Source organism: Kwoniella botswanensis, chromosome 1, assembly GCF_036426115.1.
Source record: "Kwoniella botswanensis chromosome 1, complete sequence".
NCBI lineage: Eukaryota > Fungi > Basidiomycota > Tremellomycetes > Tremellales > Cryptococcaceae > Kwoniella > Kwoniella botswanensis.
In genome coordinates this window covers 13,703,599-13,729,752 of record NC_088599.1, presented here as the reverse complement: position 1 = coordinate 13,729,752, position 26,154 = coordinate 13,703,599, and the positions used below count along the sequence as shown (strand labels likewise).

At 44.2% G+C, this 26,154-nt stretch overlaps 9 protein-coding genes across 9 annotated transcripts; 4 read left to right on the top strand and 5 right to left on the bottom strand.

Moving 5' to 3' along the window:
* Window positions 1–1,520: 1,520 nt before the first annotated feature.
* On the top strand, window positions 1,521–4,213 carry L199_005186 (uncharacterized protein; the record flags this gene model as incomplete). The annotated part of the gene is made up of 4 exons (XM_064890900.1): window positions 1,521–1,860; window positions 1,976–2,877; window positions 2,945–3,536; window positions 3,606–4,213. The coding sequence occupies 4 exons, from the start codon at window positions 1,521–1,523 to the stop codon at window positions 4,211–4,213; spliced, it is 2,442 nt and encodes an 813-aa protein (XP_064746972.1).
* Window positions 4,214–4,850: 637 nt separating this feature from the next.
* Window positions 4,851–8,125, top strand: L199_005185 (uncharacterized protein; the record flags this gene model as incomplete). Its single annotated transcript, XM_064890899.1, has 7 exons — window positions 4,851–5,566; window positions 5,838–6,213; window positions 6,286–6,416; window positions 6,480–6,615; window positions 6,678–6,848; window positions 6,913–7,252; window positions 7,308–8,125. 7 exons carry the CDS (start codon window positions 4,851–4,853, stop codon window positions 8,123–8,125), a joined length of 2,688 nt encoding a protein of 895 aa, XP_064746971.1.
* Window positions 8,126–8,475: 350 nt separating this feature from the next.
* L199_005184 (hydroxyethylthiazole kinase) lies at window positions 8,476–11,131 on the bottom strand (the record flags this gene model as incomplete). The annotated part of the gene is made up of 12 exons (XM_064890898.1): window positions 8,476–8,623; window positions 8,705–8,939; window positions 9,070–9,228; window positions 9,317–9,438; window positions 9,517–9,650; window positions 9,769–10,073; window positions 10,237–10,503; window positions 10,608–10,659; window positions 10,714–10,755; window positions 10,836–10,895; window positions 10,972–10,995; window positions 11,063–11,131. The coding sequence occupies 12 exons, from the start codon at window positions 11,129–11,131 to the stop codon at window positions 8,476–8,478; spliced, it is 1,617 nt and encodes a 538-aa protein (XP_064746970.1).
* Window positions 11,132–11,563: 432 nt separating this feature from the next.
* L199_005183 (uncharacterized protein) lies at window positions 11,564–13,253 on the bottom strand (the record flags this gene model as incomplete). The annotated part of the gene is made up of 8 exons (XM_064890897.1): window positions 11,564–11,916; window positions 12,003–12,155; window positions 12,315–12,399; window positions 12,467–12,529; window positions 12,591–12,625; window positions 12,689–12,811; window positions 12,947–13,020; window positions 13,102–13,253. 8 exons carry the CDS (start codon window positions 13,251–13,253, stop codon window positions 11,564–11,566), a joined length of 1,038 nt encoding a protein of 345 aa, XP_064746969.1.
* An 827-nt stretch (window positions 13,254–14,080) lies between these two features.
* On the top strand, window positions 14,081–14,452 carry L199_005182 (uncharacterized protein; the record flags this gene model as incomplete). The annotated part of the gene is made up of 1 exon (XM_064890896.1): window positions 14,081–14,452. One exon carries the CDS (start codon window positions 14,081–14,083, stop codon window positions 14,450–14,452), a length of 372 nt encoding a protein of 123 aa, XP_064746968.1.
* A 516-nt stretch (window positions 14,453–14,968) lies between these two features.
* L199_005181 (uncharacterized protein) lies at window positions 14,969–17,188 on the bottom strand (the record flags this gene model as incomplete). Its single annotated transcript, XM_064890895.1, has 13 exons — window positions 14,969–15,219; window positions 15,327–15,403; window positions 15,482–15,532; window positions 15,595–15,675; window positions 15,799–15,842; window positions 15,918–15,994; window positions 16,080–16,248; window positions 16,332–16,448; window positions 16,521–16,575; window positions 16,639–16,672; window positions 16,743–16,779; window positions 16,847–16,905; window positions 16,978–17,188. The coding sequence occupies 13 exons, from the start codon at window positions 17,186–17,188 to the stop codon at window positions 14,969–14,971; spliced, it is 1,263 nt and encodes a 420-aa protein (XP_064746967.1).
* A 771-nt stretch (window positions 17,189–17,959) lies between these two features.
* Window positions 17,960–21,086, top strand: L199_005180 (uncharacterized protein; the record flags this gene model as incomplete). Its single annotated transcript, XM_064890894.1, has 10 exons — window positions 17,960–18,031; window positions 18,097–18,419; window positions 18,528–18,803; window positions 18,903–19,149; window positions 19,230–19,344; window positions 19,407–19,512; window positions 19,573–19,906; window positions 19,983–20,492; window positions 20,570–20,919; window positions 20,990–21,086. 10 exons carry the CDS (start codon window positions 17,960–17,962, stop codon window positions 21,084–21,086), a joined length of 2,430 nt encoding a protein of 809 aa, XP_064746966.1.
* Window positions 21,087–21,269: 183 nt separating this feature from the next.
* Window positions 21,270–21,518, bottom strand: L199_005179 (uncharacterized protein; the record flags this gene model as incomplete). Its single annotated transcript, XM_064890893.1, has 1 exon — window positions 21,270–21,518. One exon carries the CDS (start codon window positions 21,516–21,518, stop codon window positions 21,270–21,272), a length of 249 nt encoding a protein of 82 aa, XP_064746965.1.
* A 576-nt stretch (window positions 21,519–22,094) lies between these two features.
* L199_005178 (uncharacterized protein) lies at window positions 22,095–25,514 on the bottom strand (the record flags this gene model as incomplete). The annotated part of the gene is made up of 12 exons (XM_064890892.1): window positions 22,095–22,115; window positions 22,190–23,244; window positions 23,301–23,379; window positions 23,450–23,531; window positions 23,596–23,665; window positions 23,725–23,790; window positions 23,864–24,023; window positions 24,130–24,228; window positions 24,297–24,312; window positions 24,380–24,421; window positions 24,486–24,725; window positions 24,844–25,514. The coding sequence occupies 12 exons, from the start codon at window positions 25,512–25,514 to the stop codon at window positions 22,095–22,097; spliced, it is 2,601 nt and encodes an 866-aa protein (XP_064746964.1).
* Window positions 25,515–26,154: the final 640 nt, after the last annotated feature.

The window sequence follows — 26,154 nt, the reverse complement described above, 5'->3', positions numbered from 1 at the left end:
CATAAAACATCAAAAAAGGTCAATTCACATTTCTGTTATGAATTTTTCTTTCCGTTCATTTCGTTTTCCTTTCCTTCACCGTATCATAACATTCGTTACATATTTTATATCTTACTTTTCACATTTTTCTCATCAGGTTATTTGTTTTAGGGATTCTTTTCATCAAATAAGGAGTTTCAGTCTGCACAGAAAAGTAAAGTGAATATATCTTTGTGGTAAAATAACAACAACAATCAATAATCTATGAACAAAACACCAAATCCATCTACAACATATGTACAGCCATCATACACTAATTGAGTCAGCTCTGTAGCGTGCAATGGTGGGTATCATGCTTGAGTGGACAATGCATTGCTTGCTTGTGATCAGTGATCGATGAGAGTGACCCAGACATCTGGGACGATGATTAATCAAACTACGTAGTTTGTACTTTGTCGTTTGTGCCGGGGAACAAGTTATGATGTCCAGCCCCTACGATGCCGTGATAGGTGGGATGTTCAGTGTCAGTGCTTTTTGACAGACGTCATTGAGTCATTGGACCGAGTGAGTACTCTTCGATGTTAGCATACCGATAATAACAGTATCAGTCGTTTCAACCATCTGCTGACCATCATTCTCCCATCTGACATGAATAGTTAATATCGTCATTCCATCAGAATAGCTCGTGATCCATACTCGAGTAGGATTGGGAATTGACGTCAGTCTTATCGCCACTACTTTTGCTCTTTAGCACTTGGCTTGATTCCTGATTTTTGGGTGGACCCTGAGATGGTCTGTCTCAAAGCTTAATCCTGAACGGTTATTTCACAGTTAAAGGTTTTTCATGATCGTATCGCTATGAGTCCATTCCTTGCAAGTATCTTTCATCTCTGTATTGTACGATATTTCTGGTAGTTGTTCCTTTTGTATACATAGCAATTACAATCGCAGCGTTTGGAAAGTAGATTATCCAAAGGACTTAGAAGAAAAGAAGATCAAGACGCAGAAGAGACGCGTGTGAAGATTGTCCCCGAGGGAGAGAGGATCGTTCGGCCGTCATCAACTTTTCGGTTACTGCGATCAAGACAAGAGTCAAGAATCAAGAATCAGGTTTCGGACGGATTAACAGCTCATCCCATCTCAACAAGGTTTTCCATTGTCTCTTGCCATCACAGCACAACAAGGCGGAAGGGCGTTTGAGAAGGAGTCATACAATTGCGCTTTTTGTACCTGTTACAATTAAGTAACCATCAAATTCACAAGTGGAGTAACATCTCTCCTCGTCACTCTAAAAGAAAAAAAAAACGCTTTTTGTGCGTTGATTATTCGAGGATTGAGGATCAAGATATTGAGGAATTGAGGACCGCTGAGGGAGGGTGTACAAAGGTGAGTTGAAATCATATCAGAGTCCTCATCATTGGTCATCGATGTGTAATGTGCATCTCATAGATTGCTAATCAACCTCTTTGACAGATCAATCATCAGCTACCTTCCCTGTCCATCTAGCTTGTTTTCAATCATCCTCTGTTCACCACCTCATGATGCGTCTCCCCTCACTCTCTTTCTCCCTTTACCCCTTCCTCCTCGCCCTCCCCTTCTTATCGTCCGCCAATGCCAAAGCCGGCGATACCCTCTATACCAACTCTGTAACATACTGCGCCGAAGCCAAAGCAGTCTTAGTAGATCAATTCGATATTGCTTACCACAAATCAAACGGATCAATCACATTTTCCTTCTCGCTCGCTTCGGTCGAATCGAATCTGAACGTCTCGGCAAACCTGTACGTTAATGTGTATGGGATCGAACCTGTCAATCAGACGTTGGATCTGTGTAGTTATTTCCAGGGAGTGGTGTGTCCTTTACCGCAGGTTAATTTCACCGGTGAGTTGAGTTGAACCTGTCTCTGATCTGCGAGCGAAAAAGCGAGGGAGGGTTGTTCTGGGCTTATCGGACTGAAGAAGAGATCGCTAATCTTGTTTTCATATGAATACACCAGGCTACGGAACATACCCGATCCCAACGAAATACTCTTCCCAGATACCTAGCATAGCATGGACGATACCCAATCTTGAAGCCTACGCCCGTATTCAACTCCTCCGAGAGGAGACCGGAGAAGTCGCAGCGTGTCTTCAAGCGACATTGTCCAACGGTTGGTCAGTCCGACAATCCGCCGTATCATGGGCAACAGGAATGTTCACATTGGTCGCCCTTCTGGTCGGTCTCTTCCATACTGGAGCCGTCAACTCACCTTCACCAGCTCAGTATAGATGGTTTGACATCTTATACCTATTCCAATCGGCAGCCGCATCCGGTCTTATGCACCTGAACTACCCATTGGCTTATTCAGCTTTCACTCAGAATTTCCATTGGGCCATTGGCTTATTCAAATCGAGTCATATTCAAAATTCCATCAATACTATGAGATCCAAGACTGGTGGTCATCTAGATTCCAATGCCTATTCGGACGTACAATATATCAATCGAAAGTTCTCACCTTATAACGTCTACGCATCGATGAACGAAGTTATGTCTTCCAAATCGACATTTCAAACTTTCTTGGCAGACAACGCTATTATCCCTCAAGATTCCAATGTGAACAATCTAGAATTACATAAAAGAGCTAGGATCGCTTCTGCCCTAGCTCAAAATGCCACTTCAGAATTATCAAGTGGATTACCAGTCTACACCAATACTCTCAGTATACCGACTGCCAACGCTTTCACAACGGTCTTCTTCTTTTTCCTAGCCTTCATTGCTATCGCCATTGTGTTCCATGTCCTGCTATTTGGTGTGCTGTTCCTTGTGGAGAGGTCGAGTAGAGGTAAGAGGGAGATTGGTTGGGCAGGTAGATTGCGGAGGATGTGGTGGGGTTTCTGTGCTGGTAATGCATTGAGATTGGTAAGTTAATTCGAATTGGTCAGGTTACTGTACATCATGATCACTAAATCTGTACGCTCACTCACAGTGCCTGATATGGTTCTTCCCCATATTCATCTTTGGATTCTGGCAATTTCACGTTGGGGATTCCGGTCTATCCATCTTCTTTGCCGTCCTTTCCATCCTTCTCGTTCTGGTCCCTCTCGCGACCGTATTCGTCTTATCGATCTTGAGAAATCGAAGACTGTCATCCACCGCCCCTGGGATCTCACCCTTGTACACCTCATACAGATGGTTCCATTCGGTCGGCGTACTATATCGAGCCTACAGACAGAAATTCCATTTCTTCTGGTTCGCTCCGCTGATCTTGGGAATGATAGCCAAATCGGCTTTCATCTCTTTCGGACCTACTTCGGCTTGGGCTCAAGTCATCGGTAACGTCGTGGTGGAATTCATCGTCTTTATTTCGCTCTTAGCTTGTCGGCCGCACAAGGATCGAAAGGGAGATTGGATCACATCCACCCTTGCGTTGTTTAGACTTATCGCATTTGGACTATTGATCGCTTTCATACCCAGCATAGGAGTCAAACCTATCCCAAGGGCTGTGATTGGTTTCGTCATTATCGTGGCTTTCGGTTTGCCTACCATCTTGCTCCTCTTCGGCTTGATATGGAATCTCGGTATGTCTTTAGTCCTCCCATGTTGCATATAGGCGTATAGCAAGCTAACCTTTCATACTTCTGTGATAGGATATGGATACTTCTGGCGAAGACATACACACCGAATCGAAGACGGTCTGGAAGTCGAGCGATTCGTAGCTTCCGATGATGATTCCACCGAGAATCAACCTGCCATGACTCAGGTTGAGCCTACCTTACCGAACGTCACTTCAAGGGATATGAACACCGACAACAGTCGATCCCCTCCTGAAAGCATGTTGAACAGACGAACATCCATAATGGAACCTGTCGGTGACAACTACTACGAACCTACTTTCGGATCTAAACACTTACCTTCGTTCTCTGGCACTTCCGATTTATCGAATTCACCACCCACTAGGATTAGTCCAGATTTCAACAACAACAACAATAATTATATAGCGGAAACTCATGGTGAAGAAGAACAGATAGGATCTGGAGATAGGATATCTGCTGCTCAGGCATACGAACAAGCTGCTAAAGGTGGATTTACAGATTATAACGAAAAGCAAACGTACGAGCACCAGCAGCCGATGATGACTAGACAATCTACTGCCTCAAGTAGACCATTAAGTGGACACTCGAATTATTATACTCCCTCGACGGGATTGCATGATTCGACTAATGATCAGTATTTCAGTTACAACAAACAAGGATAAACCCTTTCTTTCTTTTCTTTTCTTTTATGAACGACCAGACCCATTATAGACAATTATAGACATTCCTTTTTTCCCTTTTCGATAGTTATAGTTGTACAGTGTAAATTATTGATACCAATTACTACTGTACCGAACACCCGAACATAAACATAAACATAACATACGATACGTGAACACTCATTTTGGACGATCAGGATCAGGATTAGGCTGTGGTAACGACCTCTTCTTTTTGTTAGTAGTCATTAGGATCGGATAATGATATGGGATCATACATGGATCTTTTGAGTTGCAAATAGGATTAGGATAGGATATGTATTATAGTTGATTAGTATATACACGATATACAAGCAAGCAGGATGGATGTCTGAATGATGTATGATAATGATGACAATGACAATGACAGTGAGAATGACCAAGACAACGAGACTAACCGTGATCGGCATAACATGATACGTCACAAAACCATGGACGCGCTCGGATTGGAGTTGGTTTGATCTCATCTGTTATAACGTCCCGTTCTTGTATCTTGTCATTCAACTTCACTCTTGTATCAGCATCAGTATCAAATCAGCGAGATACTCTTCATCCGGATTTCCCCATATGTTATCAACACGCTAGAATAAATAGTTCAACACAAATGAGCGCAATGGATACACCGCTCAATGACGAAGATAGTGGTGATATATCACTTTCTTCATCTCATTTCCACCAACCTCAACCTCAACCCAGACGACCAAGTAGTTCTGATCAATCTTCTTCAAGCTTGCAACCTCAATCTAGACCACAAGCTCATTCGAGAGAAAGAGACGTATCTGTACCTAATCAGAGATTATTCGGTAAATCTCTATTTACCAGATCTCCTGGTGTACCAGACGCAGGTCCAAGCGTACCTTCCCCTCACCAAGGTATAGTAAACCTAAATGATGAGGTGGACTCACTCTCACTTCCAACCACTGGGAATGATCGTAGTACAAATAATTCCCCTTCTTCATCTTCCTCCTCAGCCCGACCTTCATCTTCTCGACGATCTTCCTCGGGATTAGGTAGATCGCGCTCTCTAAACGTCAAGTTACCTTCCCTCTCCACCGATGTACCCCGTCAATCAGGACCGAACTCCTCTCTTGCCCCTTCTTCCTCCTCTGCTCATGTGCATAGTACACCAAGCTCGAAGATAGGATGGAGTAGGAGACCTGGCGAACCCCGTCCACCACCTCTGGTCAATGACTTGACGAGTAGGAAGATGTCGAGGTGGGTCAAGGAAGTCGTGGTGTGTAATTTCGATTTGGAGAGGGGTCCTGTGGTGGAACGAAGGGCGGGTGATAGGAGGTGGGGACCGGGGGAGAAAGAGAATGTGTGAGTTTGTTCCATTTGGGTTTGTATCGGAAACTCTGGGAAGGGTCGCAAAATGCGGGAAGGGATGTGAGGGATGAGAGACGCTGAATGGAATGTCCCCAGTATCAAGCTAGCTGAGCAAGGAAGGAATACGGACAGCCAGCTCAGACAGAAGAATGTGGAATTGAGCAATCTTAGGGAGCGAAAACTGTCTTTCTTCCAATGTGCCTCTTGATCAGTGATTACGATTCTGATCTCCATGTACTAACTGCTTCTTTATCCTACATCACAGTGCATTCTCCTCTTTCCCTGATACATCCCTCTTCTCAGAAGGTTCCATATTATTCTCATTCAAGATACGGCATATACCCCCAGATCCATCTTCCCTCACTCAACCGGAACCACCTTCCCCCATGCCTGATCGAGTGGTGAAAACGGTCGAAGAGGAAATGATAGATCTCAAAGTGGGTGATCCACCTGGAGAAGCCGATGTTCTACCTGGTGGACCGGGAAATGGCAATGGAGTGATTGGGACACCTGGAACGGCGAAACCTGGTGATAAAGCTGAAGAATACAGGAAATGGGATGAAAGAGGTAGAGAGTGGCTATATGGGTTTGTGTGGTTTGAGCAGAGACGAGACAAAGGAATTACAAGGGGTTATATGCAGGTGGGCGATATATACTGATTCCTGTTGAGCCGTTCGTGAGCCGAATCGCTAATTTTGATGGGTTTGTTCTAGAAATCCCTCGTGATTCTCACTCATCTCCCTTTTCCAGCACTGTTCGCAGCTGTCTTGCAGAAAGTAGCTCCTGTGTTCTTCGAATACGGGTACTCGGCTTTGGAAGCAGCCTGTCATTCCATAGCTTCTTGGTGAGCTGAAAACTTCCGTCATTCGTCAAGACTGAGGAGCTCATGAGTTTTGTTGTGAAACAGGCCTGATCCAACACCCGACTCAATTTTGGAATTACCCATGTTAACGGATTTGATCAACGTCAAGTTGCCCGATACCACCGAATCACCGCAGATAGGAAAGGCGTTTGGGATATCCTCACCCACTTCGAAACAACCTGTGTGTAGAGTTTACCATGCAGCGTGGAGAAGAAGCTGATTCCGTATTTTGCCCACATCTAGATTCTTGCTGCCTTACCCACCTCAACGCCCCTTAGAGCCTTTGCATCGTTCTTACCTTCCTTGTGGTCATTATGGGAGTGTCTTATCTTGGCCGAACCTCTACTCATCATCGCACCAGATCCCAAAACATGTTCAGAGATCGTATGGTGGTTACGTGATTTATTGAGACCTGTAAGCTGGTATCTCCTCGAACACTATGATTTCCCTTAGCTTATATTTATTCTGTTGATCGCAGATTCCTCCTGCAGGTGACTTCCGACCATACCTTCACATTCACGACCACGATTTCTCGCTACTTGTCAACTCGAATAAACCCCAAGCAGGTGTGATAGTAGGAGTGACGAATCCCTTCTTCCGAAATGCTGCTAGTCATTGGCCAAACGTCATATCGATACCTTCGCAGCGGACAAGGCGGATAATGCAAAATGGTGCTAGTCCTGCTACGACGGCGGTCGCCAGTCCGGGAATGAGGGACACACCTGAGGGGTTCCTAAGTAGGAGACATAGGAGCGTGCAGAAAGACAGAGTGTTGTTGAAGCGTTTGGAAGGGTTGGTAGCTGAGGGAAATTTGGATGGTGAGTGGTCGACCAATGCATTCTCGAATCTTAGCTAATATACCTCGTCAAGCAGATCCCGAAGGCAACGAAGCTCTACGGACTCATTTCCAACAATTGACTGAACGGTTCCTCGTACCCTTGAATCGATATTTCCAAACACTCGTTCCGACCTTATCTTCGACACCCATTCCTTCGTCTCATTCACCAATACCAAATCACATAACATCTCCACTCACGTCGACTTCCTCAACTTCGATATCATCCAACACATCAACAGGTTATACGAACCAGCACACAGCAGGAGTAATCAAACCCTTTTCTTTACCTAACTTCCTAACTCATCTACGTAATCATGGACCCAATCCATTGTTATTCAAGACAAAGGGACTGAGTACGAAATCTAGAGTGGAGAGTGATTTCTACGCTAGTTTCTGTATGTCGTCAAGTTTTGCTAAATGGTTGGAGAATAGAGTCAACTCCTTGGGTCTTGCCCTTACGAACAACAACAATAATAACAACACGTTGAATGTCCCTGGTCGACCGAGTACACCACAACCACAAAGACCGAATTTGCCCAGGAGTATATCAGCTTCGGTCGGATTAGGTATATTAGGTGGATTACCCTCTTCGGATGGTAGAGTGTCGCCGAATAGTGTAGTTCAAAGTGAGAGCGAGTTGAGCAGAGTCAGTAGTGATAGGGATTCTTCCAGGGCAAGTGTTGAAATGGAGAATGGTCCGGAAGGGAAGCAACAGAGGGAAAGGGAAGGAAGTGGGATGACGATCATTTCATCTAGTCAGAATAGGAATGAACAAGGAGGTTGGTTCGATACTGGGAGGAGAGCTAGTGAAGGAATGGTCAAATTTAATGGTGGAGGATCAGTAGGAAGGTAGAAAGGTAGGAAGGTAGTAGGGAAAATGGTTGTAAGATATTTGTATGATTGGACTTACTGTAGTATACATGTGCATCCATGTTGTGAATAAAGGATATTTCGACTAGCTCAGCTTAGAATAGATGAATTAAGATGTACGTTCGACTGGAATTAGAAGGGACAAGACGGCTGGACAAGAATAGATCAAGGGTAAAATCAAAGATCGATTAGTCATTCATAGCATACACTCATACACGCAATACTGTATTCTTACATCGATGTAACGCTGATGCATTCCACGATAACATCATACATCAACTATTGCAGTCAACTTTTCATTCCTATATATCTCTTCCCCTGTTTATCTGTAATCTATAGAATTTCAACCTTTGCTCTTTGTTGAACCACCTCGGGAGTAAGATTATACAACTCATCAATCAAGGCTGATCGGAAAGTACCTGGACCTTTGACGTCTGGTCGATCGGCAGCTACTTCAGATGCGATTGTGTAGATGAGAACACTAAGCAAAGAAATCGTAGATGTCAGCGTCAACCAGTCACCCTTCATCTTTCCGATGAATTGCGAATTGTGAATGACTTACCCCGCCAACGCAGCTACTAACATATCACCCTGAACGAGCTGACTATCATCTTCGAACGGCTCGTTCTCATTCAAATAGAAACTTCGCGAAGCAGCTGCGAAACACGCAATCAACGTTCCTGCTTGACATCCTGATCCAGTGATTTTTTCAAGATAATGTGAACCGTTGGATACTTTTAGGACGGTATGGCCGTCGGAGATGTAATCGGTAGGTCCAGTTAAAACGATGATGGCGGCTATTTAGAAGTAAAAGCGAAATAAAGTATGTGTAAGTTATACACTATGTCCAGAATGAATGATCTATCTGAAAGAGCTAAAGGTTTGATATGAAGTGAGGGTGAGAATGGTCCAATCCACTCGACTCACCCCTCTTTTTGGCCAGGGCTCTGACGATAGCTGCGGGATCTTTGAATCCTGATCCAGCTGCATCTACACCTCTACTGGCCACTTCGGTAGATTCGGCCATGGCTCCGATTTCAGCGGCGTTGCCTTTGATGATTGTAGGTTGCCAATGAGCGAGAAGTTCTGAGATCCATTACAAAAGTCGTCAATCAGATTGGATGATCTCGATACATCCAGGGTATAGCTTTGATTCGTGAGAACCAAAACTCACCCTCAGCAGTCTCACGCCTATACGAAGTAGCTCCCACAGCAACAGGATCGAAGACTAGTGGTTTTCTATTGACATTGGCCTGTCTACCGGCCACTTTCATTCCTTCCTTGTCATCGACGGTGCTGTCAAATCACGGATCGTTAGCATGAAATGGCAGTAATGTGATGTGTATAAGACGGTATGAATCGATTCCCACTCACCCAAAGTTAATCAAGCATGCCCCAATGGCTGGACTCAGATCATACACGTCTCTAGGGTTGGTAGACATGATAGGTGAGGCTCCCACGGCGAGCGTGACGTTGGCCGAGTCGTTCATCACGACTTTGTTGGTGAGCTATCAACATGCCGATCAACATACATTATCAGCGTGAAATCCACTTGACGCTATATAAATTCTGTCTTCCTGGTATATCATAAAGCACCACCCTTATGTCAGAGAGGAAACCACTTACCTGATTGATCAGTGGTGTCTCCTGTTCCAAAACCCTCATCAAGCCTTGAACTTTCTCCACCAACCTATCTTCGTTGAGCTCCTCCGAGGTAGAGGAAGAAGTGCCGAATAAACCTTTATTGTCTTTCAAAGAGTTTCTGGCCCTCTTGAACGAATCGACTATCTCCCTCAAGGCCACGGCGGCCTCTCGGGGATGGAGGGAAGAGACAATATCTGATATGACTGCTACGCCGTCCAGAGCGTTGGAAGTTTGAGGGGAGATGGAGCCATGTAAAAGTTGAGGAAGGTTAGGGAGATGGATACCGCCTGTGAGAACATCAAGATACAAGTGTTAGTATATGCCAATCAATTGACATGAAAGAAAGTTCATTGGGTTTTATCGGAGCACGTGAGATGAAGGTGTATAACAATGAATATCGCAAACCAAGAAAGAGTGCTTTGATATGACATGATAAGACAATAGACATACCGATAGCAACGGCTTTGATCCCCGTACCATCCAAAAGATCCAATATCTCCCCTGTCCCATCGGGACCAAGACATTTCCTACCTTTGATATCTTTCGATCCGGTAGGCCAGACGGATCCAATACCGATATAATCTGCCCCCTGTTCGATAGCACGCTTACATTCATCGATGTTTCGGACTGATAGACCAATGATCGCATCTGGACCGATGAGGGTACGGGCTAAAGGGAGAGGACAGTCGGTTTGTCCGATGTGGATACCGGCAGTTCCTACGACACGATGCAGTTGAAAGTCAGTGGCAACGCAGTGATGACTCGGGCATGCATGTTGATGATGGTCCATAGCATGTCATGGGTGGGACAAATGGACTTACCGACTGCTAGATGGACATCAATTCGATCGTTGATAAGGACAGGTACGTTGTACTATTCAATCAAGTGAGCTTTCAATTAATATGATTGAAGAAAAAGAAAACACACCTTGTCACAAATCTGTTTGGTGCGTCTGGCAACTTCGATGAACTGTAATCGGTCATAGAACGAATGAGCGCAGGATAAGCAGAAGGAACCAGAGCAAGATTGATTCCGATATGCTGACTCACTTCTCCAGTATCGGCATCCTTTTCTCTCACTTGGACGAGAGTCACTCCTCCTTGTAGGGACTGTGATGGTAATGCAAGTGATCAGAATGAGCCATGCGAGTGTAAATAGGACGATTTGAGCGCGGGGGTAACTCACCTCTTCAAGTGATTCATAGTAGTCCTAGAACAACACCCAGCAATACATGTCAGTACGAGATTTAGCATGATAGCACTGAAATGCAACATACCTTTCCAGGAGGAAGGAATTCTCTCCCAGTGACCAAGTAAAGAGAATAATCAAGTTGAATTCTAGGCATCTTTCACTTTGCTCGCAGACAGCTTGGACTTCTTTGTAGCACTGAAAGTAGCACTGAAAGTAGAGATGCTGAATGAGAAGAATCGAGGTGATAAGCCCAGTCTTTCCAATTCCATCACACCACCAGATCCGATAATTTCAAGCTTATTATCCGCTCATTGCGTGCCTGAACCCCCAGCTCCGAATTCACTTCCGTTTTGAAATGATGAGAGTCCATTGGGTCATGCCATAAGAGAGCAAAGCGAGATCTGCATGCATACACTGTTTGACTACTATGACTACATATACCACACACCTCTTATAATATAGTATGACATGACGTTCTTTCGAGTAGGTATGCACCTCTCCCAAATATCCCTGCCCTCTTGTTGCATCAAATAGTATTTCAACAGTCTCCAGCTCTTCGACGACCTCTACACTCCATCTCTTACAGTTACAACACCAATCCCACACCAACTCCGACAGCGCCTATCATCCCTATACCCAGCCCCATGGATCTACGATCTAGCTGAATAGCGTGTCCAGCTGATGATGTAGAACCCGAACTAGCTGCGGAACTTGCAGAACCTCCCGCACTGGAGGCAGCGCTTCCTCCGCCCGACGTGAAAGTAGCTGTCTGACCACTGGATGTAGCTGAACTACCTCCTGCAGTAGAATTAGAAGAAGTAGAGTTGGATCCATTCCCATTACCCACGAGACCCACACCGTACGCTTTGGTCGATCCTCCATCCAAGGCCCACTTTAGACCTGCCATCACGTGGTTGATAAATGTTTCATTTTGCCATGCTATAACAACCCGAATGAGACATCAGTATATACATTCTCGTAAAGATTGTTGTACATTTCAGATGATACTAATGAGATCAACTCACTCGAGTTGAGGTGTCCTAAAGAAGTGTAGAATGATCTACCGGGTTTGCTCACGCCCTCAGCGAGAGGTTGAGAAGACAACGGTTGGTCAATGTACCATGCTATAGGATGAGGGTCACCCATTGAAGGGTAATTGCCTGTCGAGGTGCCGTTGTCTGGTAGAACCGAAGAGATGATACTTGTCAGCTGATAAGATCCCTTGGCCTGCTCCGCACTCGTACGAGACCGCTGCCATTCTTTCTATCTTTGCGCTCGGATGTGCAGACTGCCGGTTATACGCTGAAAGTATATGGAAAGAGAGAGGTATAACTTACCAACGTAACTAGTTTCATCTACTGACATTATCACCATGGCACCGTTATCTCTGGGATTCGATCGGAAATAATATACCTCTTCTTGCTAGAATCATCAACTTCTGATTAGCCCAAGTACATATGTGAGCAGATGGATGGGGAATGTGACCCACAAAACTCCATCTATCCGGTACGTCAGCCGTAGCAGGATGTGAATCGTTCAATCTTGTGAAAGTCTACCATGACATCCTGAATCAGCAATGTTACTTTGTTTGATTTTGGTGGTTCATGACGTACGGCATCTTGTATAGGGGGATGATAATCGAATAAGGCTATAAAAAGGCCCATATGAGCTCGGAATTAAACGACAACTATCGAACATGCAGTCCACTCACCTCCCACTGCCTGCTGGTAATTCGTATCATTGAACAGACAGGCCGAAGCTGCATGCACACCCGTATACACTCCACCAGATTGGAAGAATTTTTGCAAAGCGGCTTGACCCGATGAGTCTAAGACTGGAAATGGATCATATCATGAATGATCGCGGATAGATCATCAGCGTCTACTTGATATTCAGGATTCATCATCCAGGTAGTGGAGAGCGTTTTGAACATTTATCAGTGAAGCTGAAAGATGACACTCAGACTCACCTTCATCCGAGTTCGAGACAAACATCACTCCATCATAGGTCGCCAGATTCTCGTCCGTAAATAAACTCTTGTCCCTTCACAGATCAACCAGAATATATAAGCTCTTCAGTCATATGACATAACGTTGAACTAAGAAAAAGGCATGATATGCTCACTCTGAGAAAGTGAATTCTACTCCATACTTCTGGGCATTATCACCCAAAACTTCTATAGCGGTAGGTATGGAATCATGTCTGTATCCAGCTGTTGCGGTGTATACCAGTACTTTCGGTGTCGATTGGGCTTGAGCTTGGGATAGAGTGGCCATGGTGATCAGCAGGGGTATGATTGTCCACATTGTTTTGACTATGAACAGTTCATATACATGGCCTTGTGAATCGATGTGTCAGATGGGCAAAAATATCTGAACTCATTCGCTGGGTCTGTTGACCTACAGGCCTGGCTTTGACCGAGGTGCAAGAGCGCAGACACGTGGGAATGATGTAATTACAATCAAGCTTAAATCAACTAAATCATTAGAAATAAATCATGCTGAAGACGTGTTCTTTATGAGTTCTGTATTGCGAGAGAGCTTCCATGCTATAAAGTAGAGGGAGAGGTACTCAAGTGCTATTTGGCCTGAGAGTGAAAGGCAGAAGACTCATTGACGAGATGATGGTCCGGACAGAAGAATCGCATTAGCTGAGAGGAGGTCCTTCCATCCCACGACTCCTTGACTACGGATGGCTCAACCTCCAACCTTCAATCCTCACAATCAATTCCACCCTTGCCCTGATACCGATACCGATACCGATCACTGAGTATTTAGCATCATATCATCACACGTTCACACGACGTGTTGATTTTTCTTCCTACTCAAGAAACACTAGGCGTCGCAAATATTTCTCATCTCCTTTCTTCTTCGATGTCCCTTCGAATTATGAACCATACCTTCATATTCAGTTGATAAACCTATTTCACCTTACAACTCAGTCAAACCATATATCATTCATAATCTCGTCTCAGCCCAAGCTCCACAATATACAAATTTACACATTCTCCATTCATTTGCTCGCCTACCTTCAGGCGAATGTTATGGGCATCCTCATCTCTCTTCTCCGTAAACCCAAAGCTCACTCGCTACACCAACCGAAAATGATCTCTCATCCTTATCCACTCGGTACACACCATGAGCCCACCTCTCCGCGCAACGCACCGTCCAGAAGTCAAAGTACACGTAGTATAGCACGGCATTTGTCTCATCATTCAGCCGCAGGGCGAACGGAGGAAGAAGTAGAGGGAGAGGGGTTTAGGAGGTTGTTATCTCCTTCACCTGATGATCAACCTTCTTCCTTGGAAAACACAGAAACAGAGATCATATCAACCAAGTCGAGATCTATATTGACAGGTAGAGATAATTACTATGGTACCAAGAGGTTGAGGAAAGTAATTAAGGTTGAGGGTGATTGGGATTTGATCAGAGAAGTGGATACGGATGGTTATGATAATAGTGATAATCGGACATGACATTCACGGTGAGCCAATCTCATATATAGTAGTCATTTGTTTGAGCAACAAGACTGATCGACTTTGGATAGATAGCATACGCGCACCGATATGGATTAGATAACATATTGTGCCCATACTCAAGAAAGTAACGAACCCTCATGACAAAACGTTAAGCCCATTTTCATTGCATGTTCACCTGTATCATACCAATCAAACGTCCACAACAAATGTGCTATGACTACCTACACACCTATGGAATAGACAGAATCACCAATGCATGATATACATAATCAAATTGCTAAATAGATTATCAGAAGATCGTTCGAAATGAAGTCGTCAAAATAAAATAAAATCGCAAATGTAATGGACTATACAATGAATAGGTTGTAAATCAGGCTCATTATAAATCCATCTTCTTTCCTCCATGTTTTGTTCGGTAATTATACTTCAATCGCACATTCTATGATTTCCCCATACATCAATTTCCTGAATACCTTTTACTCGTTCGATAATATCCTTCACTCGACCGACTGTCTATTCAATTACGAGTCGCTCGTTCCTCCCGCCCTCTTCACCACCGATCATAGGCGTATGTCCACCCTCGCTCTTACCGTATTTCTCAGCATCCTCCATTCTCTTCTCGAAACGAGCATTGGCAGGTAAACTCCATAAACTAGTTCGATTCTCGGGATTTCGATGAGCGTCGATCAAACCTTTACCGAAATCGTTGATGCACAGTAAAGAGAGGATGAATGTGGCGAGAAGGATGATGATTGAGAATATCGCTATAAAGTCAAGCTTATCGGCATAGGCTCATGCGAGTATGGATCTCTTTAGGGCAAGTGACAGGGATATTGATGATGTTCGTATGTCGTATGCAAAAGCCACTCACAGAAAATGGCCATAGTGATTTTGGTGTTACTGTACAGACCTTCTGTACGAGGTAGCCACAAGGTAGCAAGTTTGTAGCTGTACCAATACGCATCCGTTAGCAATGTCAGCGAGCTATTGACCGCAGCCTAAGAAGACGAGAAGATCACCACTCACATGAAATATGCGATTCCAGCTACCATCAATACGAGACAAGCTGCCATCATCCTATGAATTATATACCGTATGAGCTGAATTATTTTCAATCATCGAAGAACAGATTAACTCACGGTTTATTTTCTTTCCTTAGCGCCCATCCGCAGCCAAGCATGAACAATATCACGAGTGGGAAAGCTACGATCGTGATGATGCTGCATAACATAAAAATCAGTATTAACAACCATTTAACGATGATTATGAGAAGACAATCATAAAACGTCTTGAGTTCCAGATGTACCGTACAAGATAGAAGAAAGAGAGAAAGTGTCACGTACAATTCAGCTCGTTTGGCACTCCATGCTGAAGCCAAAATAAGCATCTACGAGTAAAACCCGTTTTAGCGATTAACTCGTACAGTATCCTGTCTACCAGGTGTGACAGGAGAGATACTCACAGCGGTACAGAAAGCGAGACCGAAAAACAACAACATCTTCAATAAACTGATCATCGTCTGGTAGTGACGATGAGCACCTACACTCTCCCAATCGTTACAGTCAGCGTGTTTTTGACCTTGCCAAAGAGGAAGTGCGAGATGAGAGAGATGGTAGATACTCACGTTTCAGCTCCGGCTGAGCGCCGACTAATCTAAATACACTCCAACCCCAAACCTTATGGATGAACTTGATTAATACACAAAATACGATCGTACATAACCCGAAGATTATGGGAGGGACAATCATGAGTTTTTGTAGAAGGTTGAATAATGAGTCTGGACCTGTGCATCTCTGAAGTGTTTGAACCATCCTGTATCAGTCTTCTATACCGCATGTTGTAACTGCAATGCGATCGCCGTTGTAGAAGCACTCACTTCGAAAGAACCGCATGCACCCGGAGCGTTATCGTTGCTTAAGGCATTCTTAGTTTGAGGTATTTGCAGGATTGAGTAGATCAACATGCAGAGGTTGAAGAACAGGTGCATGATGAGCTGCAATCATGGATTGTATGGGATTGGTCAGCTTTACTTATCGGTGATTGTTACCGGGATAGATGTATCCACCTGAACGATATTTCTGGCTCGTAATGCATCGAAGATGTACAATAACGAGAAGATTCTGATTGCATCAGATCAGTGTCAGTTCCTTCTCTTACATGACCACTGATAACCCTAAGCTCACTGAGCCATTATAAACACAGCCAAGTATACCGGTACTGTTTACATGAAGGGTGAATGATCAGTGAGTCACTCCACTAGATGCAGCACTTTCGTTAGCACTCTCACCCGTTCGTACTTTTGCATTCTGCGATTTTATATTGGCCTATCCAACAAATAGTGGTCAGCCAATGTGTGATTGTTCACGAATGAATAGTCAACCCGATACCAACCTGTACGAGACCGAAGACCGCGAATGCTATAGAAGTGATCACCACGGCTTCGAAGGCAGCTATATCGAGTGCATGAAACATTGTCATCTCGCGATACGTCTTTCTCGATGAAGAGCTTGATCTTGACTTACCCACAGCCATATACAGCTTCTCCAACCTAGTAGGTAAAGCATGCCTAGATTTCTTAACATGGTTCTGATAATTATCCATATTGGTCCTTCTACTTTGTTTTTCACCGGGTGAAGCTGATGAAGTTTCGGTAAGAGGCAATAATTCGTAAGTTGATTCTGTATCTGTTCTCTGATGACCAGAATGAAGATGATTATTCAGAGGCAGAGACATTTAGCAAGAAGAATTCAAGGGTTCTGACTGGTATGATATACAAGTAAGTTGTTAATCAAAGGATCTACTTTGGTTTTCACTCTGAATCCAGAATCAATGCTATGTCGTTTTTACAGTGATGTTGTACGTGTATCCGGTCAGTCGGAGCTTTCCTCTTTCCTTTCTCTTCCTTGTGAAATGACAATGACGAAGAGCCTGTCGTGTGTATGTGTGTGTGTCTGTGTGTCTGTGCATGAACGACATTTGAGTTGGTCGGTTCGGTGAACCGGTGCTGATTCCCTTGACCCCGCTCAAACCTACAGGGAGATCTGAAGATCAGCATGTCTTGGCCAAGCACAACTTGAGCCAGTGAGATCCGCCTTGATTGAGTACTGAGTAGATAGGCTCAGTTGCATGTGTGATTTTCGTGTTCTGCGTTGTAGTCGCACAGCATCACCTCAAGATTCCATGGATGACTAATCCTTTGTGTGTGCTTGTGCGTGGGTGTAGGTATGCTCGACTATCAGCGCTGGACTTGGACTTCCTCCACATGGAAAGCATCCGCGGACACCTGAGAGAGAGGTATCATGACGTGGATTAGTTTGTGTCGTACCTTTCTCTGTTGAGTGATAAGGGGTCGATCCAAGCTCCTCTTGTTTAACCGGTTATTGATTTTTGGATTTTTTTGTTTTCATAAAATTTCAACCACCTTCTTGGTCGATATCGTCCATTCTTGCGATTTCAACACGGGGAAGATTAGATAGCCTTGATCTGTAGATCTGTATAGTCAAGATGGTCAAATCAAGAGCATCGAGAGGTATTCTCCTGACCTCCAATTTACCTCAATTACAAAACCTAATCAAGGTAAGCAATCTTGTTCAACCCTCATGTGCTCAAGCGAAACTGACCTCTTTCTTTGGCGGCGGTAGCGTGATCCAGAAGGGTACAAAGAAGAGTTCCTCACTCAATACAATCATTATCTATCTCTACTCAAACTCCAACAAGTATCATCCGTTACTTCAACTTCGACAAGCTCAACGACCGATAAGTCAAACGAACTGTTCGGCGATTTGATAACGTTTATTAGTCAAGTCGCACAATGTTATCCTACCGAAACCAAGGAATTACCTTCCCAACTCAAAGGTTTGTTATTGGGTACAGAAGGTGGACAAACGGTCAAGGGTGATTTGAGGAGAACAGTGGTGAAGAATCTGGTAATGTTGAGGAACAAGGAGATTATCGACTCGATCGAGTGAGTGTTCGACTTTATGATCATGCTTCACTATCTCGCTGCATAATCACAGGGCACTGTTGCCCTATCGTCAAATCAGCTAACAAGGTGAAAATTCTGTATCTTTAGACTCCTTCAGATCCTTCTTCCACTCCTGCCTCAAGTCCCCTCTGCCTTACGAGGGGTCATCAGACATACGATCTTAACAGATATCAAGACCTCCAATCAAAAAACCAAGAATCACCGATTGAATAGAGTGGTGCAGAGCTTGTTATTTGGTATGGTTGAAAGTGGTATGGGAGCTGAAGTTGTTGGTGACAAAGGGAAGGGTAAAGGGAAAGAAAGAGGAGGTGAGGCCATGTGGGCGGTTATGATGGTCAAAGAATTGTGGAAGAAGGGTGTCTGGTGAGTTTCAACTTACCTCAAAAAGCAAATTTTCGTATATCTGTCTTGTCTTGTGCTCAGTGTTTGGGATTTACAATTGATCAACCTCAACACATGTAGGAACGACGCAAAGACGGTGTCAATAGTAGCTCTCGCCGCATTCCATCCAAACACCAAAGTTCAATCTGCAGCACTCCATTTCTTCTTAGGATCAGATAACGAAGATGCTGAGGACACCGATTCGGACGAAGAGGAGATCAGAGAAGCGAGAAGGGGAGTGAAGAAGATGGAACATCGTATGGAGGTTGGTAAGAGCGGTAGAAAGAAGGACAGAATGTTGGCGCAGATGAAGAGGGAGACCAATAAGGTGAGTTTCTTAGGTATTCTTTTAGATGGAGATGGTATCAAGTGAGAGGACGCTGATCATTTGTGTTCGATCTTTCGTAGAAACGAGCCAAACACGCTGCTGGTCTTGGCAACACACCTAATTTCCCTGCTTTGGAATTGTTACATGATCCTCAGACTTTTGGAGAGAAATTGTATGATAATCTACATAAGCATGGTGAGCTATAAATTATTTTGGTACCATCCTCAGTCGAGCTAATCTGCTTTGTGATCGTGCAGACAAAATCTATTCTCTGGATCACAAGATTTTGATTATGCAGCTCCTTTCCCGAGTTATGGGAACCCACAAACTCTGTGTCTTGGGTTTCTATAGTTACATCATTAAGTGAGTGTATGGATCCTCTCAACCAAAGGAAAAGGATAATAAAGCTAACATACACGTCAGATACCTCACCTATCATCAACTCCAAGTCACCCTCATCCTCGTTTCTCTCGCTCAATCAGTACACGAGCTCACGCCTCCTGACGTACTTACGCCTGTCATCCGAAAATTGGCTCAGGAGTTCGTTCACCCTGGTGTAGGAGCTGAGGTCATCGCAGCTGGTTTGAATGCCATTAGAGAAGTGTGTAGAAGACAACCTTGGTGTATGGAAGAAGATCTTCTGAGCGATTTGATTGAATATAGGAAGAGTAAAGATAAAGGTGTTGTAACTGCTTCAAGAGGTTTGTTGCAGTTGTTCAGAGAAGTCAATCCGGGTATGCTCAAAAGACGAGAAAGAGTGAGTTCACCCTACCACTCACACTCATCGATGTGTGACGTTAGCTGATATCTTGTGGTGGGTTAATCGACTATAGGGAAAAGCAGCTTCGATGGGACTTATCGGTAATCAAGTTCTTGCCTATGGACATTCCAAAGATGCTGCAGAAGGTATCGAGGGATTGGAACTTCTGGAAGAACATTTCGCTCAAATGAGGAAAGAAGCCAATGGAGGTGTATCTGATGAAGAAGGTTCGGATGTGGAAATGGCGGCAGACGAGGATGATGAGCAAGGATGGGAGAATTGGGATGTCGAATCCGAAAGCGGATCCGAATCAAGTGGATGGGAAGATGTTTCGTCAGGTGATGAAGATTTAGAAATTTCTGATTCGGATGATGAAGATGATAGAAAGAGGGACAGGAAGGAAAAGAAATTGAAAAAGAAAGGTAAAAACACCAAAAAGGATGATAGTGATGACGAAGATGAGGACGCTAAGATGGATGATGAAGAAGATGATGAGATGGATGATGCGAAATCGACTGTATCGGCTGCTACTACTGCTGTATCGCAAGATACCAAGAAGTTGTCTTTGCTCGCTCAACAAAAGGTAAGTTACCCAAGCGATAAAGAGAATGAATGAACATGCGGTACTAATTGATCTCCTTGTTCCTGTCTGGATGATAGATTCTTACTCCAGCAGATTTCGCATTACTCAATGAACTTCGTCTAAAAGCCGCCAAATCCCTAGCCGAATCCGGTGGAGGATCAGGAGCCAAACGTAAATTAGCTGCTTTGGAAGCTTCCAAACGACATGTTGATGCCGATGAATCAGAGAGGTTCTTAACTGAAGCTGAGATATTGGGACCTCGTAAGAAAGTTAAAGCGACATGGGAAGAGAGGATGGAGTTGGTTCAAAAAGGAAGAGAAGGAAGAGAGAAGTTTGGTAGTTTGAAGGGGAAGAAGAAGAAGGAAACTCCAAGTAGTTCTACGAATAGGGAGAAGGCGAGGAATAAACCTATCATGATGGCTTTACAGTGAGTGATAATACCATCTTACCATGATGATCAAGCAACTCTCATGGCTGATTCTTGTACGGTGTTGTAGTTCCAACAAGGTTATGCAGAAGAAGAAAGCTTCCTTGAGGGATAAACAAATCAAATTGAGAGCTGCTATAGATAAGCAGAAGAAGCTTAAGCATTAGACGAGGTAGAATTTCGTGTGGCTCTACCACTACATATGTATATAGGTCGATGTCCATTCTTGTGTACGATTCGATTCGACAGCTGCAATGCATGATTATATACATAAATACGTTTTACTTCATATCGTATACAGAGGAGGCGTGGACCTCAGCGTACTAATTACGCAGATTCCCTGTTTATCTTTAACTTGAGGACGAATTCGCATTTTGCGAATTAATTTTTGTTCTAACTTGAGCGATTTGTCTTCCGATAGCAACCCATGATAATCTCGTGACCTGTGCCGTTTCATCATCGACATCTGAACCGCTTTGGTTTTGAGATATCATCAGATCATTGAGCTCTTTATGGTTGTCTTGCAACCTTTTCAACTCAACTTCCAGATCGGATAATGACGAGGTGGTTGATAAGTCTTTGAGTTCTATATCGGACATACTGTCACGTTGATGCTTTACAAGGCCAAAGATCGAACTTTGATTTATAGTACGAGGGATATGAATTTGTTGAGAGTCTGAGCAGAATGAGTAAATATGAATATTACATATCCACAACATACCTCTTTATATACTCTTGTCTTTCAGAATCCCGTCCCACAAATTTGTATTCGCACTGTATAGTCAGTTTTCCGGGATATCCTTTGTGTACTATACCATCATTCCGACGATCAGCACTACCTCATCCCGAAGCAGGCTTCTTGCAAAGGATCTTGGGGGTTGGATCTACATTGCGGTCTATTGTATAAGTTCTTTTTCCCTCTATCTCCATTCAGCCTCCCTTTCTTCAGAGGACAGGAAGCCCCGACAGTAGATCATGCGGAGACAAGATCGACTGGCGGTCCGTGCACTCATCTTCCGTTTTCCAATACCGACATGCATATACTTTATTCAATGCGACACGACCCTTGTGTCTGATACAACTTCATTTGCTTCTATGACAGCAAGACAAGACAATTTCCTCTTGAAATTCTCACACGTATCGTCGAACATTGAACCACCACGCCATGACCATCCCTACGAAAAATTCTTCGGTACCTTTCAAGCAATCATCCACCAGTCAGTCAGTCAGATCTCACTTCCAAGCCATCATACGATATGATATCACTCACCTCACTGGGCGGCGCATCACTCGGACTAACAGTCATAGGCGGTACTTCATCCTGATCATTCCCCTCTTTACTTTCCTTCTTTTCTCCATGTTTATCACCTACATTTGGAACTTCATAATCCACAACACTCAACCTCTTTATCAATTGACTGATATTTCCAGATTGGCTTGGTGCCCTACTTCTCCTTCCTCCTCCTCCCGTCGCACTTCTTGAACTTGTACGTTGCAGTGGTAATCCATTCTCACCTAACACACCACTTCCCGCTCCCATCTCTACTGATCCAACAGCAGGTCCCTGTGTAGGCATGGGAGTCATGCCTTGACCGAAAGGATTAAACAAGAAGCTATTCGGTCTTCTACCTGACATACTGAAAGACATGGAATGTCCAGATTGTCTCCTCGATGATCTGCCCGTAGACGCTGAGAAGGGATTACCAAACGAATCTTCCGATAAGGCCGTAGCGGGCGTAACAGGAGATTGATCTCTTGTCCTGGGTAAAGATCTGTTTCCTGCGGCATTGGGACCGACAGACTTGCGTCTTTCGGGCGAAGCAGCAATGATAGATTGTCTTTTGGCCAATGGAGATGACGAAATGAGAGGAGAGAAATTCGCCTTGGGCGAAATCTCGGTTCGACCTTTTGGCATGGCCGACACTCCTTCTCCGTTGGATGGTATAGGTATTCCAGGTTCGACATGAGCCAAATTCGCATCGGGCATGGGTGAAGCGTGAATGACGACTTGTTCGCCCTCTGCTAGGCCGTTGACTCTCCATGATTCCTCGCCCTCGACGGGTTCACCATCCTCTTCATAATAATCTTCATCATCCATCGTACGCACTTCTTCTCTGAATTCTTCTATTTCCCGAGTGATGGCTTCTCGTAATTCTTCTATAGTGCTTAAGGCTTCCACTTGTTCCCATTTTGAGAAGATCTCCGGACAAGCGGGTTCGTCTAATTCGTCGTGATATGTTGCTAAGTATGGATGCGATAGAGCTTGCGTGACGTCTATACGCTGAGATGGGTCAAAGGCGAGAAGTTTAGATAGAAGGTCCAGAGCTAATTCGTGATATTAGCATTGTTGGCACTGGTTGCGTCCCAAGGAGTCAGCTCACCATCTGGATCAGCCTCGGGAAACAAGTCCACAAATTCCACTCGAGGCGAATGTGGTAATGTTTTGATATATGCGAGAGCCTACTTGATAGTCAGCATCGCTATTCGCTATTCGGACATGACCTTGAATCTTTGGGTGAGTGTTGCTCACTTTTTCACTGCTTACTCTCGCTAAAGTCTCATCGTCCGGCGTTCCAAGTATTCCCAATATGAGGTTCAGTTGATCAACATAACTATCATAATTCGAGCGTCGATCAGCGTTTGCCCCTCAGGATCTGGTCTAATAGCTGAGCTTACTCTTTTCCCTTGAACAATGGTTTACCGCCTAACAGTTCTGCTAGTATGCAACCTATGGACCATACGTCGACTTCGAAATGGACGATCAGTCATCGGTGTCAGACTATAGTAAAGTAGAATATGACTCACTAGCAGTAGTGTATCGTTTGTTGGAAAGCATGATCTCCGGCGCTCTATACCATCTCGTCGCGACGTCTGCAGAGCGTCTTGTCGTTAGCACAGATGGAAGGTAGTGCTACCATTGGCAAATGTTAGGTGATGAACTCACATTCCGTCAACTTGGATTCGGCATTCTGATCTTCTTCTCCAGTGACAGGTTTAAACCCCCTCGCCAAACCGAAATCACATATCTTCAATTCACAATCTGAATTCACCAAGAGATTACCGGGTTTGAGATCACGATGGATCACGTTGGCAGTGTGTATATACTAAAAAACAGGAAAGTAGTAAGCATTGATTAATGATGAGGAAGCTTAGAAGGTAGATATGAAGGATAGACGATGTAGAGGGGTGTGAGATATACATTCAACTCACTTTCATTCCACGTAATAACTGGTACAGGAAATATTGTATATGACTATTACTTAATGCTTGACCTGATCTCACTATCTGATGTAGATCCGCTTCCATCGGCTATATAATAGAACAGGTATATTGGTAAGCTTTTGTTTTATGAAGCACAACGTATGAGATCAAGTCACCTCCATATACAGATATCTGAATATTCAAAGCGGATCATCAGCAAATTTCTTGCATTGGACTGTGCTATACAAGTGACACTTACATCTCATTGTATCCTTCCCAGACATTATCAAGATCTATCAATCTATTCCCATATCACATGAAATCTTCGTGAGCTATCGTCTTTCTTCACGGAACGTGCAGCTCACCCAGTTAGATTCTCATGTCCTCCAAAATGTCTTAAAAGTGTTATCTCTCTTAAAGCCCTTCTAGCCAATATAACCTTATCGAACACCCTCGTTATGCATTTTACAGCTACCGGCTCGCCAGAATAGGTATCTTGAACATTTATGACTAATCCGTAGGCACCTTGACCTAACGGACGGATGAGCTTCCAACGTGAGGGTAGGTGAAATAGGCGATTGAGGGTGTGGATGGTTTGATAGTCTCTACAGTATTCATATGGGAATTAGCGTTGGACATCGTCGCACGATATGAGATGAATATAAGAAGAGGAGCAGAGAAAGTTGAGTTGGAAACAAGATTTTGAGAAGAGATCCAACCTACCTCTCTTTCAGTGACTTCTCACTTAATGGATGACCCTCTTCTTCCTCCTGCGTCTGCATCTTTGCTAATCCCACAGCCGAAGGCGTAGGTATGATCCCGTCCAAACCTCTTTTGGCAGCTGCTGCCATCTTGCTCGCTCCTGTCTGAGGGGTTTGATTCACACTGGGAGCATTCGATGCTGATAGCACATTTGGTTGAGTTATTGGTGTATGTAGATTACTATTACTATTTGGTAGACCTTGTACGGACGCTGAGGACAAAAGTCCAGAGACGGAGGTAGAAGAAGAAGCTGTCAAACCCTGTTTCGATAATGGATGAGTTTGGTTCTGTTGATTTACGCCTTCTTTGAATGCTGGACCAAGAGCTCCTAAAGCGAAATTGGTATTTGAATTTGATGTTGTAGGGGTAACTAAAGGTTTGCTTGAACTTCCACTTCCACTTGCATAAGACGACGAAGAGGTAGTGAGATCTGACGAGGTGAATAATGGGGCGGACGGTGCTCTGTTCACTAGACCGGGAGCTGTGATTGCTCGCTGGTGGGACGAGATACTAGTAGTGACTGAAGGTGAAGATTGGGAGTGACCAGATAAAGTGGGAGGATTAGGGCGAGGCGCTTGGGAGCGAGGGAGGAGAGGGGCGGTAGGTGGAGTGAGCGGGGGTGAGGATGACATGGTGCTCCAATACTCTAGTGGTCGATATGTATATGCTGGTTCGGGTTGTTGGTCCGTATGTCAAGATTCAGAAGAGTATCAGGACTGATCTACAATTCGCAGATCCAGGTTGCAGTTTGACTATCACTGTCCTAAGACATACAAGTGAATCATTCCCATGTACTATGCACGACTATCCTTAGAGGTATTACGTGCTAAACTACGTTAGAGATAAGAAGAGTCGTGTGGTGCCCCTATACTCGTATGATGATAGGCGAAAGTGAAAGGAAGGGAAGGATAAGGATAATGGTGGCGGATCGTTGCAGGTGTCGACGTGTGTCTTTGTCTTGCTATCACGGTAGACCAGCTGAGAGTGAGAGTACACACACAGAATGATATGAACGACGAATCGAAGAGGAGAAGCAATTGAGATGGGAGAAAAGTGAGATGTAAGTTTGGGGTATGGAAGTAGAATTTACAACCGCCGGTTTAGGGATCACTCCATTTGAGAGCAACTTTACCGGATCAACCGATTCTTGTTACGTTGACAACGTTTCTTTGTTTCTTCCACGAGCAAGCTAAGGGGGAAGGGGGAAGCGTCGATCACTAGCACTTGATTGCTCTCCTCTTCGGCGTCAGAATTCAGGAGTCCGAAAACACC